This window comes from Miniopterus schreibersii, assembly GCF_964146895.1.
Source record: "Miniopterus schreibersii genome assembly, chromosome: 13".
Taxonomy (NCBI): Eukaryota; Metazoa; Chordata; class Mammalia; order Chiroptera; family Miniopteridae; genus Miniopterus; species Miniopterus schreibersii.
In genome coordinates, this window is record NC_138113.1 from 48,528,532 (window position 1) to 48,542,060 (window position 13,529).

Genomic DNA, 13,529 nt, shown 5'->3' on the forward strand with positions numbered 1-13,529 from the left:
TTGCCAGTGTGGAATCCCTCTTCCTGGGTCTGCTAAGTCATCACTGTCTGCTTTCCAGTCCACAAAATTGTATTGCTATTTCCTGGTCAGTTCCTCACATCTTTGTGGGTTTGCACTGTGTTTTAAAACCCCTTTATTATAATTTCATCGTGGTTTCCCTCGGGAATAAAGATTGATGCATGCGTTCTGACTGCCCTCTTAATCTGTAAGGTAGTTTCTTTACGTTTCCAAGGGGTTGCCATGGACAGATCCTTTCTATAGGGGCGAGATAGGACCCATAGCTCCTGGGCTGTATTTCCCGCCACTTACTGCCCTAAACTCCCAGAGCCCTCATGTAAAAATACGTATCATATTTCCTAACTGTCACTGAAGCCTCAGGTCTCTAGGGCATAATATCTATAAGTAGTTACTAAACTCAACGGAGGCATAGCATCTCCGAGTATTCTCTGGCAAAAGGAAGGAAATGGTCCACTTTGCTTTCCCTTTAGCCCTGGGTTCTGCGTTATCTAGGCCTTAGGCTCCCTAAAGAATAAAGAATTGTTTGCCATGGGCCTTCATTAATCAACTACTCCCATATCAACTTCCTTTTTTAAAAAATAAATCATCTAGCCCAGCCGGGCATGGCTCAGCGGTTAAGCCTCGACCTAAGATCCAGGCGATCAGGGTTCGATTCCTGGTCAGGGCACATGCCCGGGTTGCGGGCTGCAGCCGATTAATGACTCTCTCATCATTGATGTTTCTATCTCTCTCTCTCCCTCTCCTTTCCTCTCTCTGAAATCAATAAAGATATATTTTTTAAAAAAAAATCATTTATGAAAGCTTTAGTTGAGTCCAGTATTAAGACTGAGGTTTCCCACTCAGCTCTTCCCTTTCTTGTTGCCTCAGGTTCCTAAGGGGTCAGTAGAGGGAGAGGTTGGGCCTTTGACTCCTGGACACAGCTCTGTCCTGAGTCCTTCCCTTCCCTTTCTGGGTGGACTGGGGTGGAGAGTCTAGACTTAGACACTAGCCACATGCGGCCATTGAGCACTTGAATATGGCTAGTCTGCATTAAGGTGTGTTGTTAGTGTAAATACACACCAGATTTCAAAGACTTAATTTAAAAATGTAAAAAATATCTTAATAATTTTTATATGAATTACATGTTTTTATAGCCAACATATTTTGGATTATAGGGGGTTAAGTAAAATACAATGTTAAAGTTAATTTTACTTGTAATAAACTTAGAAAAGCTAGAATTATACACGTGGCTCACATTATATTTCTAGTGGGCAGTGAGGGTCTAGACGGACACCTGAAGTCCCTTTAGCTCTCCCTTTAGAATAGTGAACACTGAGCCGCGGTCCCCACAGTGATTCTTCATGGTCCCTGCCCCGGACCCTTTGATTTTCTAGAGACAAAGAATGTCCCAACCCAGGGATATCCACAGCTGAAAAAACATGGAGGGGCAGGGTGGAGAAAGGGGGATGGCCACCAACACAGAGAGACTGAGGGAGACAGAGAAGGGAATCGTGGAAAGCCCACATGCTGAAAGGTTCCCCGGGGCCACAGATCCAAAATACAGAAAATGAAGAGAACAGCCAAGACATTGAAAACGGCCCCAACTTATTTGGCTTTAGACCCCTTCAGAGACAACAGCTTCTATCCCCAGGTTTCCTTATGCCTGTACCTGGGAACACAAGCGAAAGGAGGGAAAAAACTAGCCTCGCCTACCTTGTTGTTCCAGAGTGGGATGTGGTACCGCTTCCTCCCAGCCTCTCTGACTCACCCCTTTGGGCAGTGTCCCAGAAGATACGGGTGTCCCTTTCCCTTTCCGTATGTGAACCTTGGGTCATTTTAGGCCTGCTCATGAGGAAATCGGGGAGCAATGGCGAGTACTGTGTTAGTGTTCCTACTTCAGAAGTGATTCGGGTTTGAGCCTCGGCGAGGTACTGCTCCAGGTTTTTCAGGGCTGTTTGCATTGCCTGTTCCTTTTTGCCCGTCCGAGCTCTGGGAGGAAGGGTCAGCTCAGTTAGGAGGCCACTGAGTCCTCAGACTCAGTCATTCTATCTGGGGACCCCGTTATTATAATCACTAATTCATCACACCCTTATTTCTTTCCTACACATAACCGGATGTATTCCCCAAATCCCACCTTTAAAAAAAACAAACAAAAAACACAGAAATTAAGAACTTGTTTTCATATGTTTATTCAGATCACTTCTGGTGCCATTAAAGGCAGGCTGAAGGAAGCAGAGTCCACGGAAGTGATGATAAACGTTGCCCGTGAGAAGTATCGGCCAGTAGCCACTCAAGGCTCTGTTATGTACTTCGTGATTGCCAGCCTCTCAGAAATAGATCCTATGTATCAGTATTCATTAAAATATTTCAAACAGGTAAGTTTGGTGGTATTTTTGTTAGCAAAATCTCTCTCTTTGGTTTTCCTTTAGACCCTGTTGAGTTTCTTCTTGCCTTGGACAATCATGAGCTTAGTTATTGGGTAAAGTCCTCCAGGAGTTTTGGTTCACATTCTGGTTCCAGAGCGGCTCCACCCACCTACCCGGTCCCCCGAAGACTCGAGTGCCCAGTATGCTCAGAACGCTCTCAGGGGGAAGAAGAGAAAGATTTTCCTCTCGGTTTCCTCAACTAACTAGCTTGCTTGTTTTCTTTCTTGCCTGCCTTTCTTTTTTTTCTTTTTTCTTTTTTTTCTCTTTTAAGAGCCCCAGCTCCATGCTATTTCTTTATACTTTCTCTACAGTAATCCAGCTTCCTTTCGAAACACTGTTAGAGTTTTTCGTGTCATATCTCAAGTTTCTGACAGCGCCGATGCCTAAGCGAGTTAATTGGTCTGTGACTTTTCCCCCCAGAACTTTTTATACAACTGGCTATCCTCCCCTGGGTTTTATTTAGAGGAGCTTTCCTTTGTTCCTCTCCCACTTTCACCATATCACTGTAAGACTTTCTTGTTTTATTTATGGTCTCCCTACTCGATCTTATAGTCACAGTTGAGTTTCATCCGATGTCTTGTAAATAGGATATTTTTGGCCCTCGTTCTGTACCTCCCAAAAGCAAATTCAGTGTCACAGATCTTTGGCAAGCAGTGTTAATTCACCTGAAGATTTACGGGTGGGGAGAGGGTTTGCATCACTCATTACACAGCAAAACTTAGCAGGCACCCCCAGTGGTCCCTCTGTTTACCTCCAGAGTTTCTCTCAGCCACCAGTGACGTCTTCCTCTGAGCCCACCCACACACAGCCTCCCTGACTCCGTTTTCCCGTCTACCAGCTCCTACTCCCTCTTGTCTACATGGTTGCCTTTTCCATGCAGAGCAGTTTAGCTTACTTTCACTTCTCTAATCATCTGTGCTCATACCCATAATACAACTCAACAGACAGAGGCCTTTCCATATATTCCACTCGCGGTAGAAAACAGTGGAGAATTGTAGGTATAGTGTGTTTCCCTGCAGCACACCTTCGCTTCCTGTTACAGGCCCTGATGCCTCTAGTTAGTGCGGGCTCTCACATGTGAAGCCAGGCCAGCCTATGCCTAGTGTCACAGTGTTTGCAAAGCACTGCTCCACATACCTGGGCTCCTAAATGGATTTTCACAGATACTGCCTGTCAAACACAGTTCACACTCCAAAGCCATATCCAACCTGTGCCTGTTTTATCTTTGGAGCCACAGTTCCCCTTACTCCTTCACAGCCGCCAAACTGTTCAGGTTCTGCAGACTCCCTGGGTGCTTTATGTTTACGGGACTCCCTCTGTTTAGAATGCCTTCCCTCCCAGCTTGATGCCACCTTCTCTGGTGAACCCTGTTTCTGGGGCTACAGTAGTCTGGAGGCTCTGATAAGCTGGACATACAAATTGGCTCACTCACACGCCTGGGCTGTCAACAGTGGCCTACACTGGCCTCTCCACGTGGCTTGGGCTTCTCACATTTGCTTCCCCAAAGCAAATGTTCTAAGGACCAAAATGAAAGCTTCCAGGTTTCTTCTGACCTAGCCTTGGGTGTCATGCATCATCGCTCCTGCTGCACCCCCTTGGCCAGCTGAGTCCAAGCTAGCCCCAGATTCAAGAGGAAGGGATTTAGACTCCACTCCCCAATGGGAGGAGTGGCAAATAGTTTGTATCAGTCTTGTATCCAATACATTTGCTTGTGCCTCATATGGGTACTAAATAAGATGTCTAGAGGAAAAACCAAGCTTGGCCAAGGCTCATAAAAATTGTCTGAATACTTCAACAGCACTTTTTTTTTTTTTTTTTTAATATATATATCTTTATTGATTTCAGAGAGAGGAAGGGAGAGGGGTAGAGAGAAAGAAACATCAATGATGAGAGAGTCATTGATTGGCTGCCTCCTACACGCCCCCGACTGGGGATTGAACCAGCAACCTGGGCATGTGCCCTGACCGGGAATCAAACCCTGATCGCCTGGATCCTAGGTCGACGCTCAACCGCTGAGCCATGCCCGGCCGGGCTCAACAGCTTTTTAATGGAGGGATGGAAACAGACTCTTCATGAAACACTAATGAAGTATTGTATGGTCCTCAGCGTCATAAGGGAAGGCGGGTGGGTGAGGCTTCAACCAGACTCCAGCAGGAGAGAGAGGCCTACCACCCAGAGGCCCACCGCCCAGGGCAACATGGTGTAAGTGCCCTGCCTCACCTCGCACCTTTGCCTCTTGTGCTGCGTATCTTTTGAGACTGAAGCCCCCTCTAGTCCCTCGTGAGACTCTCCCAGCCTCTGCTGCAAGGTCCCCCTTCCCCGTGACTTCCACACAAGCCCATGTTTCAGGCTCTGCTCAAGCTTCCTTACCCAGCTTGGGGCTCCTGGGGATTTTTAGCTCTTCCTCACATGCTACTTGTAGGTTCCAGGAAATGGCCCTCTCATGCCTAAGCCCTCGATGGCACCCCCTCTGCTGCCTTCCCAGTGTCCTTGTAATGTGGGGCACCTCCAGGGCAGGAGGCTTGCTCTCAAACTTCCAGGTAAGAAATAGGTAGGAAGGAAGTCCCCTTTAAAACTGGGTCCTCTTAAATTTCAAAGAAAATTCTAGCACATTCTTTCCACACCTTGAGAATTATCTTGGGGCGGCGCCAAGAAAAGCACATGACTTTACCTTGCCCTTCCATCTCTCACCCCAAACGAATGATCAAGTCTGAGTTGAGGGTGTGAAAAGACTGGTTCTGCCGGCTCACCTGCATTTTTCTGTGTTTTCTGTCTCTTATCAAGATGATGCCTTCAAGATGTTGTCAGGAGTTTGGCATTGGTACATTTCTGGAAAATGGGGAGAGGGGGGAATGCAGAAAATAAGTATCACGTATCAGTGTGGGATGAATTCCGGGCTTTTTCATAGAACAGTATCCAATCCTGTGCTGCTATTTGTTCACTGAATATGGGGGGAGGGAGGCGAGGATCAGAGATATGTTTTACCTCCACAGAAGTTGAATGAAATCTGAGACTGACAAGAGTTCTCTCTCCCACAGCTGTTCAATACAACAATAGAAACTTCTGAGAAGGCAGATGATTTAGAGCAGCGCATGGCCATACTCCTGGAGCAAACCCTCCTGACTGCGTACATCAATGTTTCGAGAGGACTCTTTGAACAACATAAACTCATCTACAGCTTTATGCTCTGTGTTGAGATCATGCGTCAGCAAGGAAGCTTAACTGATGCCGAGTGGAATTTCTTTCTCCGAGGTTCTGCAGGATTAGAAAAGGTACCTGTTTCAAGTTTAGACTGTAAATGTTATCTAGACAGAGCTCACAAGCACCTACCAAGGTTATACATTTGGCTGTGTGTCCCAGGGTGGGGGCACTGGGGGTGCGGAGGCCCAGGCTCTAGCTTAGCTGTTTCTGGGTGATGTGACATCCCCTTTGTGCAGCAATGGCCTCACCCACACAAAAGGGATGTTGGGAGTAACCAGTGAGCTAGAGGATGTGAATGGTTTAAAAAGTTGACCATCTTACAAATATGAAGGGTTAAAAAAATTTTTTTTAATATTCACCTGAGGAAGGGGGATATCTTCCACTGATTTTTTTTTTCAAAGAGAGTAGAAAGGAGGGGGAAGGGGAAGAGAGAGAGAAACATTGATGTGAGAGAGACACATCAATGTGAGAGAGACACGTCCATTGGTTGCCTCCCTAACATGCCCCTACCGGAGGTAGGGATTGGAGCTGCAACCAAGGTACATGCCCTTGACCTGGAATTGAACCCATGACCCACTGGTGCGCATGCCAACGTTCTAACCACTGAGCCACACTGGCCAGGGCTGAAGACTTAAAATTTAATAAAAGTTATAACTCACAGATTTGGCAATACTGTTTGTGAAATCATGATCCCCTATTTCCTCCTTGGGTCATCTTTCAGTATAAAGTATGGGTGTAGTAACTTGATTGTTTCCTTCTCTAACACTGTAACACGTGTTACAGTTTCCTTCTGCTACAGTTTTCCTTCTTCATATTCATCCTTTTATCTCACTTACCCTGGCCACTTAAGCTGGACTGACTCACCACATACTATAAACCCGGTGGCCCCCAAATTAAGCCATAGTCTCCCCAACTCCTGCCTATAAATCCATCTAGCTTCATCTAAACTCTTGGCTCTGTTCTGCCACTGTTGAACTCCGTCCTTGGTCCCTGCAGACATGATACCTGCACCGCTTTGCCAGTATTTGAGCATCAGTGTATCCCAGGGAAGTTGGACGTTATGCTTTTATTTGACACCCAGTGCCCTGTGCTCCCAGGAAAATCCCAGGCAAGACCTTTCCACCAGATGATCCTGCCTCCCCAACCCCCACCCATCTTGCATGTATACATATTCTATTAATGAGTTCTTAACTTCATAATCACAGTTAATACTTAACAAAGGGCTAGCTGTGGAAGTAGATCGACTCATTTATTACTCTCAGTATTCTTCTTAAGTGAGTTCCTAGTTTTCTCTCTAGTGTGCAGATAATTAAGCACAGAGATTAATAACTTGTCATGATCACATATCTATAGTTAATAGGGTTTGGAACCAGGATTTGAACCCTTGCAGTCTGTAGAGCTTGCCCTCTTACCCACTTCACTCTACTGCTGACTATTATTGGTCACCGAGCCCAGCCTTCTTCCTCACAGCACTCGTGTTCACGGCCTTGTGTATAGTTTTCCCAGGACTTAGAGAGCTTGAAGAACTTTCCACAGTCATATAACTGATGCATGGCCAAGTCTGATTCAAACCTGTGTCTAAGCGTCCAAAGCCCACGTCTATTCCAGTACCACCTGATACTTCTAATGAACAACATATTTCAAAAAGAAATTTAAAATATGAATTAAAAAGAAATTTAAATATTATCAAAGTCAAAACTTAAAGTTAACCAGAAATCACCTTCAGAAACTCCTCAAACGTTTTTTTAAATTAACCTTTCTTTTCCTCCACCACAAGGAAATATTAATGATTCTTGACTGATTTTTTTGGAACTGTGTAGAGATATCTTTTATCTAGTTACTTTACTTATTTAGTTACTAGTATCTTAACACTTGTATTTTCCATTTTTATCATAAGTGCTCCATCTCAATAGGTCAATAAATCAATAGAATTAAAAAGAAAAACCACGTGATCATCTTAATAGACACAGAAAAAGCGTTTGACAAAACCCAACATCCTTTCATCAGAAAAACACTCAACAAACTAGAAATAGAAGAGAATTTCCTCAACTAGATAAAAGGTGTGTACAAAAACCCACAGCTAACATTCTTAATGGGGAAAGCCAGGATGCTTTCCCTCTAAGATCAGAAACAAGAGGGGACGTCTGCTCCAACCACTTCTTTTCAACATTGTACTGGAGATCCTCCTCAGGTCAAGCAGATGAGAAAATGAAATAAAAGGCATCCAGGTTGGAAAAGAATGAAAACTATCTCTATTTGCAGATGGCATGATTTTGTATATAGAAAACACTGAGGAACCTATTTTAAAAGCCATTAGAATTAATAAACAAGTTCAGCAAGATTGCAGGTACAAAATCAATAGACAAAATTAATTTGTATTTCTTCTGCACACGTGCAATGAACAAGATGAAAATGAAATTAAGAAAAAAATTCCACTTGCAGTGGCATCAGAAAGAATAAAATATTTAGATATATATTTAACAAAGGAAGTTCAAACTCATACTCTGAAAACTACAAAACATGTTCAGAGACATTAGAGGACCTAAATAAATGGAGAGAAATATCCCACATTCATGGATTGGATACTTATAATTGTTAGGATGGCATGTTCCCCAAACTGATGTACAAATTCAATACAATCCTTGTCAGAACCCCAGCTGACTTCTCTATAGAAATTGACAAGCTTATTCTGAAATTCATGTGGAATTGCAAAGGATCCTGATCCCAAAGCTTACTACAAAGCAGCAGTAATCAAGACGGTGTAGCTAGCATAAAGATAGATATGTAGATAAATGCAATCAAATGTGAGAAATAAAACCATATGATTGTGGTCAACTAGTCTTTAACAAGGGTGCCAAGAAAATTTATTGGGAAAAGAAGTCTTCTCAGTAGTGCTGGGACAGCTGTATAACCGCATGCAAATGAGTGAAATTGGATCCTTACCTCACACCATATTTAACTTAAAATAGACCAAATATCTAAATATAAAACCTAAAACTCTTAATAGAAAACAGGAGTAAATTTTCATAATCACGTATTTCACAATGGATCCTTAGATGTCCTACCAAAAGCATGAGCAACAAAAGAAAAAATAAATTGGACTTCATCAGAAATAAACATGTACTTGCTTCAGATGACACTATCAAGAAAATGAAAGGACAACTCACAGAATGGGACAAAACACTTGCAAATCATATCTGATAAAGGATTTATATCTAGACTATATAAAGAATTCTTACAACTCCACAATAAAAAGACAATAGACAAAGGACCTGAGGAGATATTTCTCCAAGAAAGATATACCGAACTAAGCAGGTGAAAAGATGCTCGACGCTGTTATTCATCAAGGAAATGTAAATCAAAACCACAAGGAGATACGACTCACACCCACCAGAATGGCTATAATAAAAAAAGACAGATAATAACAATTGTTGGTGAAGAAGTGGGGAAACTAGAACCCTCGTAAACTGCTGATGAGAGCAAAAATGGGGCAGCTTCTTTGGCATACAATCTGGCAGCTCCTCAAATACAGTGGTGCCTCAGTTTTCGAACGTCTTCGTTGACGAGCATTTCGGTTTACGAACGCCATAAACCCAGAAGTAAATGCTTCGGTTTTCGAACATGCCTCGGAAGTCGAACATGCCACACAGCTTCCACTAAGGGCAAGATCCTGAGGCCTAGCTGTCAGCTGTTGATCCCTCGGTCTTCGGTTTTGGAACGTTTTAGCACTCAAACGTTCTTCCAAAACGGGTTACATTCAAAAACCGAGGTACCACTGTAATTAAACATAGAAGTATCATATGACTCCGCAATTCCACTCTTAGGTATATACCAAATCGAAAACGTATGTCCACACAAAAACTTGGACATGAATATTCATAGCAGCATTATTCATAATAGTCCAAAGGTAGAAACAAGCCAAATGTCTATCAACTGATGAGTGGATAAATGAAATGAGCCATATCCATACAATGGAATATTATTTAATTATAAAGAAGAATGAAGTGCTAATACATACCACAACCTTGAAACATGAATAAACCTTGAAAGCATTAAGCTCAGTGAAAGAAGTGAGTCGCAAAAGGTCACATATTATAAAATTTGATTTATATGAAGTGTCCAGAATAGACAAATCTTTACAGACAGAGATCAGTTTAGTAGCTATTTAGGGCTAAGGGGCATGGGCAGACAGGAGGGTAATAGCTAAAATGGTTTAAAATTGACGGTGGTGATGGTTGCAGGTATCTGTGAATTTACTAAAATATGTGCTCTAAATGAGTGAATGGCAAGAGTGTGTGAATTGTGTCTCAATAAAGCTGTTTTAAAATGTAGTATAGAACCTCAGGAAAATATTCATGACATTTTCAAAGAATTAGTTTCAGTCTACAATCATAGCTGTTTCTGTCTCTTGTAAAACTGTTTACTCACATGGAAGTGCTTCATGGAATACTACCAGATGGCATAATACTTTTCCCAGAAATTTCTAGGAATATATGAAATGCTTACACATACACTCAGCCCAGCTAGAGGAAGATCACCACTTGTTTTGCTACTGGTACTGGTCTTCTACTCAGATTTCCCCATCTCCTAGAGGTGAGAACTCCTGGAAATCTGATTTGGAGGCTAGATCTCCGGGGTGAGGGGGGGATCATTAACAATAAGAATACTTGGGGGTGGGGAGAGACTAGTGTGGAGTGTTGGAGAACGGGCTGGAACTACTTAACAGGTTTAATGTTAACCCTTCACCAGATCAGCTGCCTTCTGCAATGTCAACCTGAAGGCTTTCGGCAACTGTACTTCTATGGGAAGGTCTACAGCATTTCTATTTCTTCATTTCGTATTACTTGTCTTAGGTAAATGGTTGTGTTTAACATGCTATTAGAGCTTAATTTTTCACTTAAACGAGGTGAAAGCATGTTTTGTGATTGTCTTTGTGAATTACTACTCATTTTCTTTCTGTCTTATCATAGGAACGCCCACCGAAGCCTGATGTTCCCTGGCTGCTTACTCCCATGTGGTTCGCGTGCTGTGACTTAGAAGAATCGTTTCCAGTTTTCAAGAGACTTACACGATATCTATTGTTATATCCTATTTCCATACGTTTAGGTAATATGGCAAAAGGGGGTTGTAAACAGGCTCATCAATCCTAACTTTAATGTCTCCTTTAACCTTTTCTGCAATATCAGTATTTTCACTAGGAAATTTCTTCATTGCTAAGAAATTATGGATTTCTCATTTTCCCAAGTTCTTGAGTTTCAGTGCTTATCCCATGAATTTTCAATATTTCATGTTCACTGTTATACCTAAAACTGGACACGATGGGTCTGGGCTGACTGTGAAGCAGAGACAAGGTTGAACCAAATATGAGCATTCGCTCCATTATTGCCGGCAAATGGGAGAGCAGTGGGATTTGTCCACATAAGACCTGCTCTGCCCTTCCCTGGCTGGTTATATAGGGCTACATGCGGGGGGAGAAGGGGAGGATGGCTGCAGGGTCTGTGGTCCTTGTGTCTCCTTCCAAGGTCTTGAAATCTGATAACAAGGTTATTTTCATTGGTGTTAAAACTCAGTTCCACCAGGCCCTAGGACCTGTGAATGGTTTGCATTCCTGAGATAAACTCCTGGAGAGGAGTTCAGGCACAGCAACCAAATCAAAGCACATCCTGTCCTTTGTCTGTTCTCAAAATGCATTTTCTTTTCTGAGCAATGGACCCATCTAGGCCCCAAGGTGTCTCATCTTTTTACAGCTCTGTTTTTCTTCTTGTGGTACATCCTCAAGTTTCCCAGGATCTGCAGGAAAACTTCTTATCTATAGTTAGTAAGGTGAACAATCATTAAACTATGGTCCTATTCCTATTAGGTGCCCTCCCCCCCTTTCACAATCAGGGTTAACAGAGTATGACCAACATCTGTTAACCCAACATACCTATTTTAGGGGTATATACATTTACTGCTAAGTATTGCTTTAGCTACATCCTATAGTTTTTTTGAAACCTTTTTTATTGAAGGATAACATACATGTATGTAGAAAAATGCACAAAATCAACATTGTACAACTGGATTAATTCTCAAAAACTGACTATACTTATGAGCCACTACCCAAAAATAAAGAGCTTCAACAGTCCCAGCCTCCCAGGATCCCCTGATGCTCCTTCACAGGACGCCTACCCTTTTCCCCAGAGGTAATGACTGCTCTGATTATAACGTTCTATATTAATTTTCCCCACAACTTTTAACATGCAGCCTTTTCAATTCTAAAAGTACACTTTTAAATTCGAAAGCATTTAAGTTATTTGGGGATAATCTTTTTATTAATAATTGAATTATATTATAGAAATTATATTCAGAGTCTGCATAACACTGATTTTTTGTAAATTATTTAGACTTTTTGGAAACTGTTCCATATGCGACATTTCTTGGGTGCAAGACTCTATAAGTTTAGTTAACATCTATCACAATGCATAGCTACAGAATCTTTTTGTGCGATGAGAACTTTTGAGATTTACTCTTTTAACAACTTTAAAATATGCAATACAATATAATTAGCCATAGTCACCATTCTGTACATTATATCCCCAGGACTTATTTATTTTATAACTGGAAGTTTGTACCTTTTGACTCCCTTGACCCATTTTGCCCACTCATGCACCCCCTCCTCTGCCAGCTACCAATCTGCTTTCTGTATCTGTGAGCTTGGGAGGCGGGGGTGGTTATTTTGGTTTGGGGTTTTTTGGATTCCATATGTAAGTGAGATCTTAGAGTATTTGTCTATCTCTGGCTGACTTATTTCACATAGCATAATGTCCTCAAGGTCTATCAAGACTTATTGTGTTTATTTTATTAATGTTTTTTATACTTGATCTGTCCGTTTCTAAGAGAGATAGATTAAGATATGCCACGGTGATTAACAATTCCTCTTTGTGATTCTGGAATTTTCCCCATTGTATTTTGTGAAACCATGCTGTTAAGTATAAATGGGTTTAGGGTTATCATCTTCCCAGTAAATTGTTCCTTTTTTATTAAATAATATTCCTCTTTATTCTAAAAAGTGCTTTTTTGTTTTAAAATATATTTTTTAATGTTAACATTATTGCATCAGGTTCCTCTCGGTTAGTGTCCCCCCTCTATATTCTACACTCTTCATTTTCAACTCTTGTATCATTGTCATGGTTTTGGTGTATCTTTAGTGGGATTTAGTTGCTTTAAACAGTGTGATAGTCTCTTTTTTAACAAACAAGTTTTAATGCAATTATATTTACTATGGTTATTGATCTATTTCAGAGGCTCTCAACCGGCGAAGATTTTGTCCCCCAAGGGATATTAGGCAATGTCTGAGGGCATTTTTAGTTGACATCTAGTGGCTAGAGATCAGAGATGTGGCTAAACATTCTACAAGGCTCAAAATAACCCTCCACAATAACTAACCACTTGGCCCAAAATGTCAGTAGAGATAAGGCTAGGAAACCCTGATCTGTTTGGACTTACTTCTGTGGTTTTCTGTTGAATTTTTTCTGATCCAGTTTTAAATTCTTTGCTCTTTAATTAGGCTGAGGAGGGGGAGATTAGTATATTTACATTTATAGAAAACTTTGATAGTAAATATGGAGATTTCTTAAATTACCAAATATATTTACTTAATTTCAAAGTCAAAACAACTCTAATTAAGGCATCTTTTTAAATTATGTTTCCAGGATCTTTTGAGACTTACATTAACCCACAAGAATTGGAAGCATATACCAAAATGAAGGAAGAAATGGAATTCACGACAGAGGAAGTCGAGGCCGCAAGCCAGGATTCGTGGCTTTCAAATTTAAGCTCTTTCCATAAACTAATCCTTATTAAATGTTGTAAAGAAGAAAAGGTAAGTTATTTTTTTAACTAAAAGACTATGTTATAACTTTCACT

The 13,529-nt window shown here is 41.5% G+C and overlaps 1 protein-coding gene across 1 annotated transcript in view; it reads left to right on the top strand.

Moving 5' to 3' along the window:
* Positions 1–13,529, top strand: part of DNAH6 (dynein axonemal heavy chain 6) — a 174,978-nt gene that overhangs the window by 131,567 nt on the left and 29,882 nt on the right. The window contains exons 60-63 of the mRNA XM_081157326.1: positions 2,193–2,372; positions 5,462–5,695; positions 10,595–10,730; positions 13,316–13,485. Coding sequence (XP_081013452.1) covers positions 2,193–2,372; positions 5,462–5,695; positions 10,595–10,730; positions 13,316–13,485 — 720 coding nt within the window. The remainder of the gene's footprint in view (positions 1–2,192; positions 2,373–5,461; positions 5,696–10,594; positions 10,731–13,315; positions 13,486–13,529) is intronic.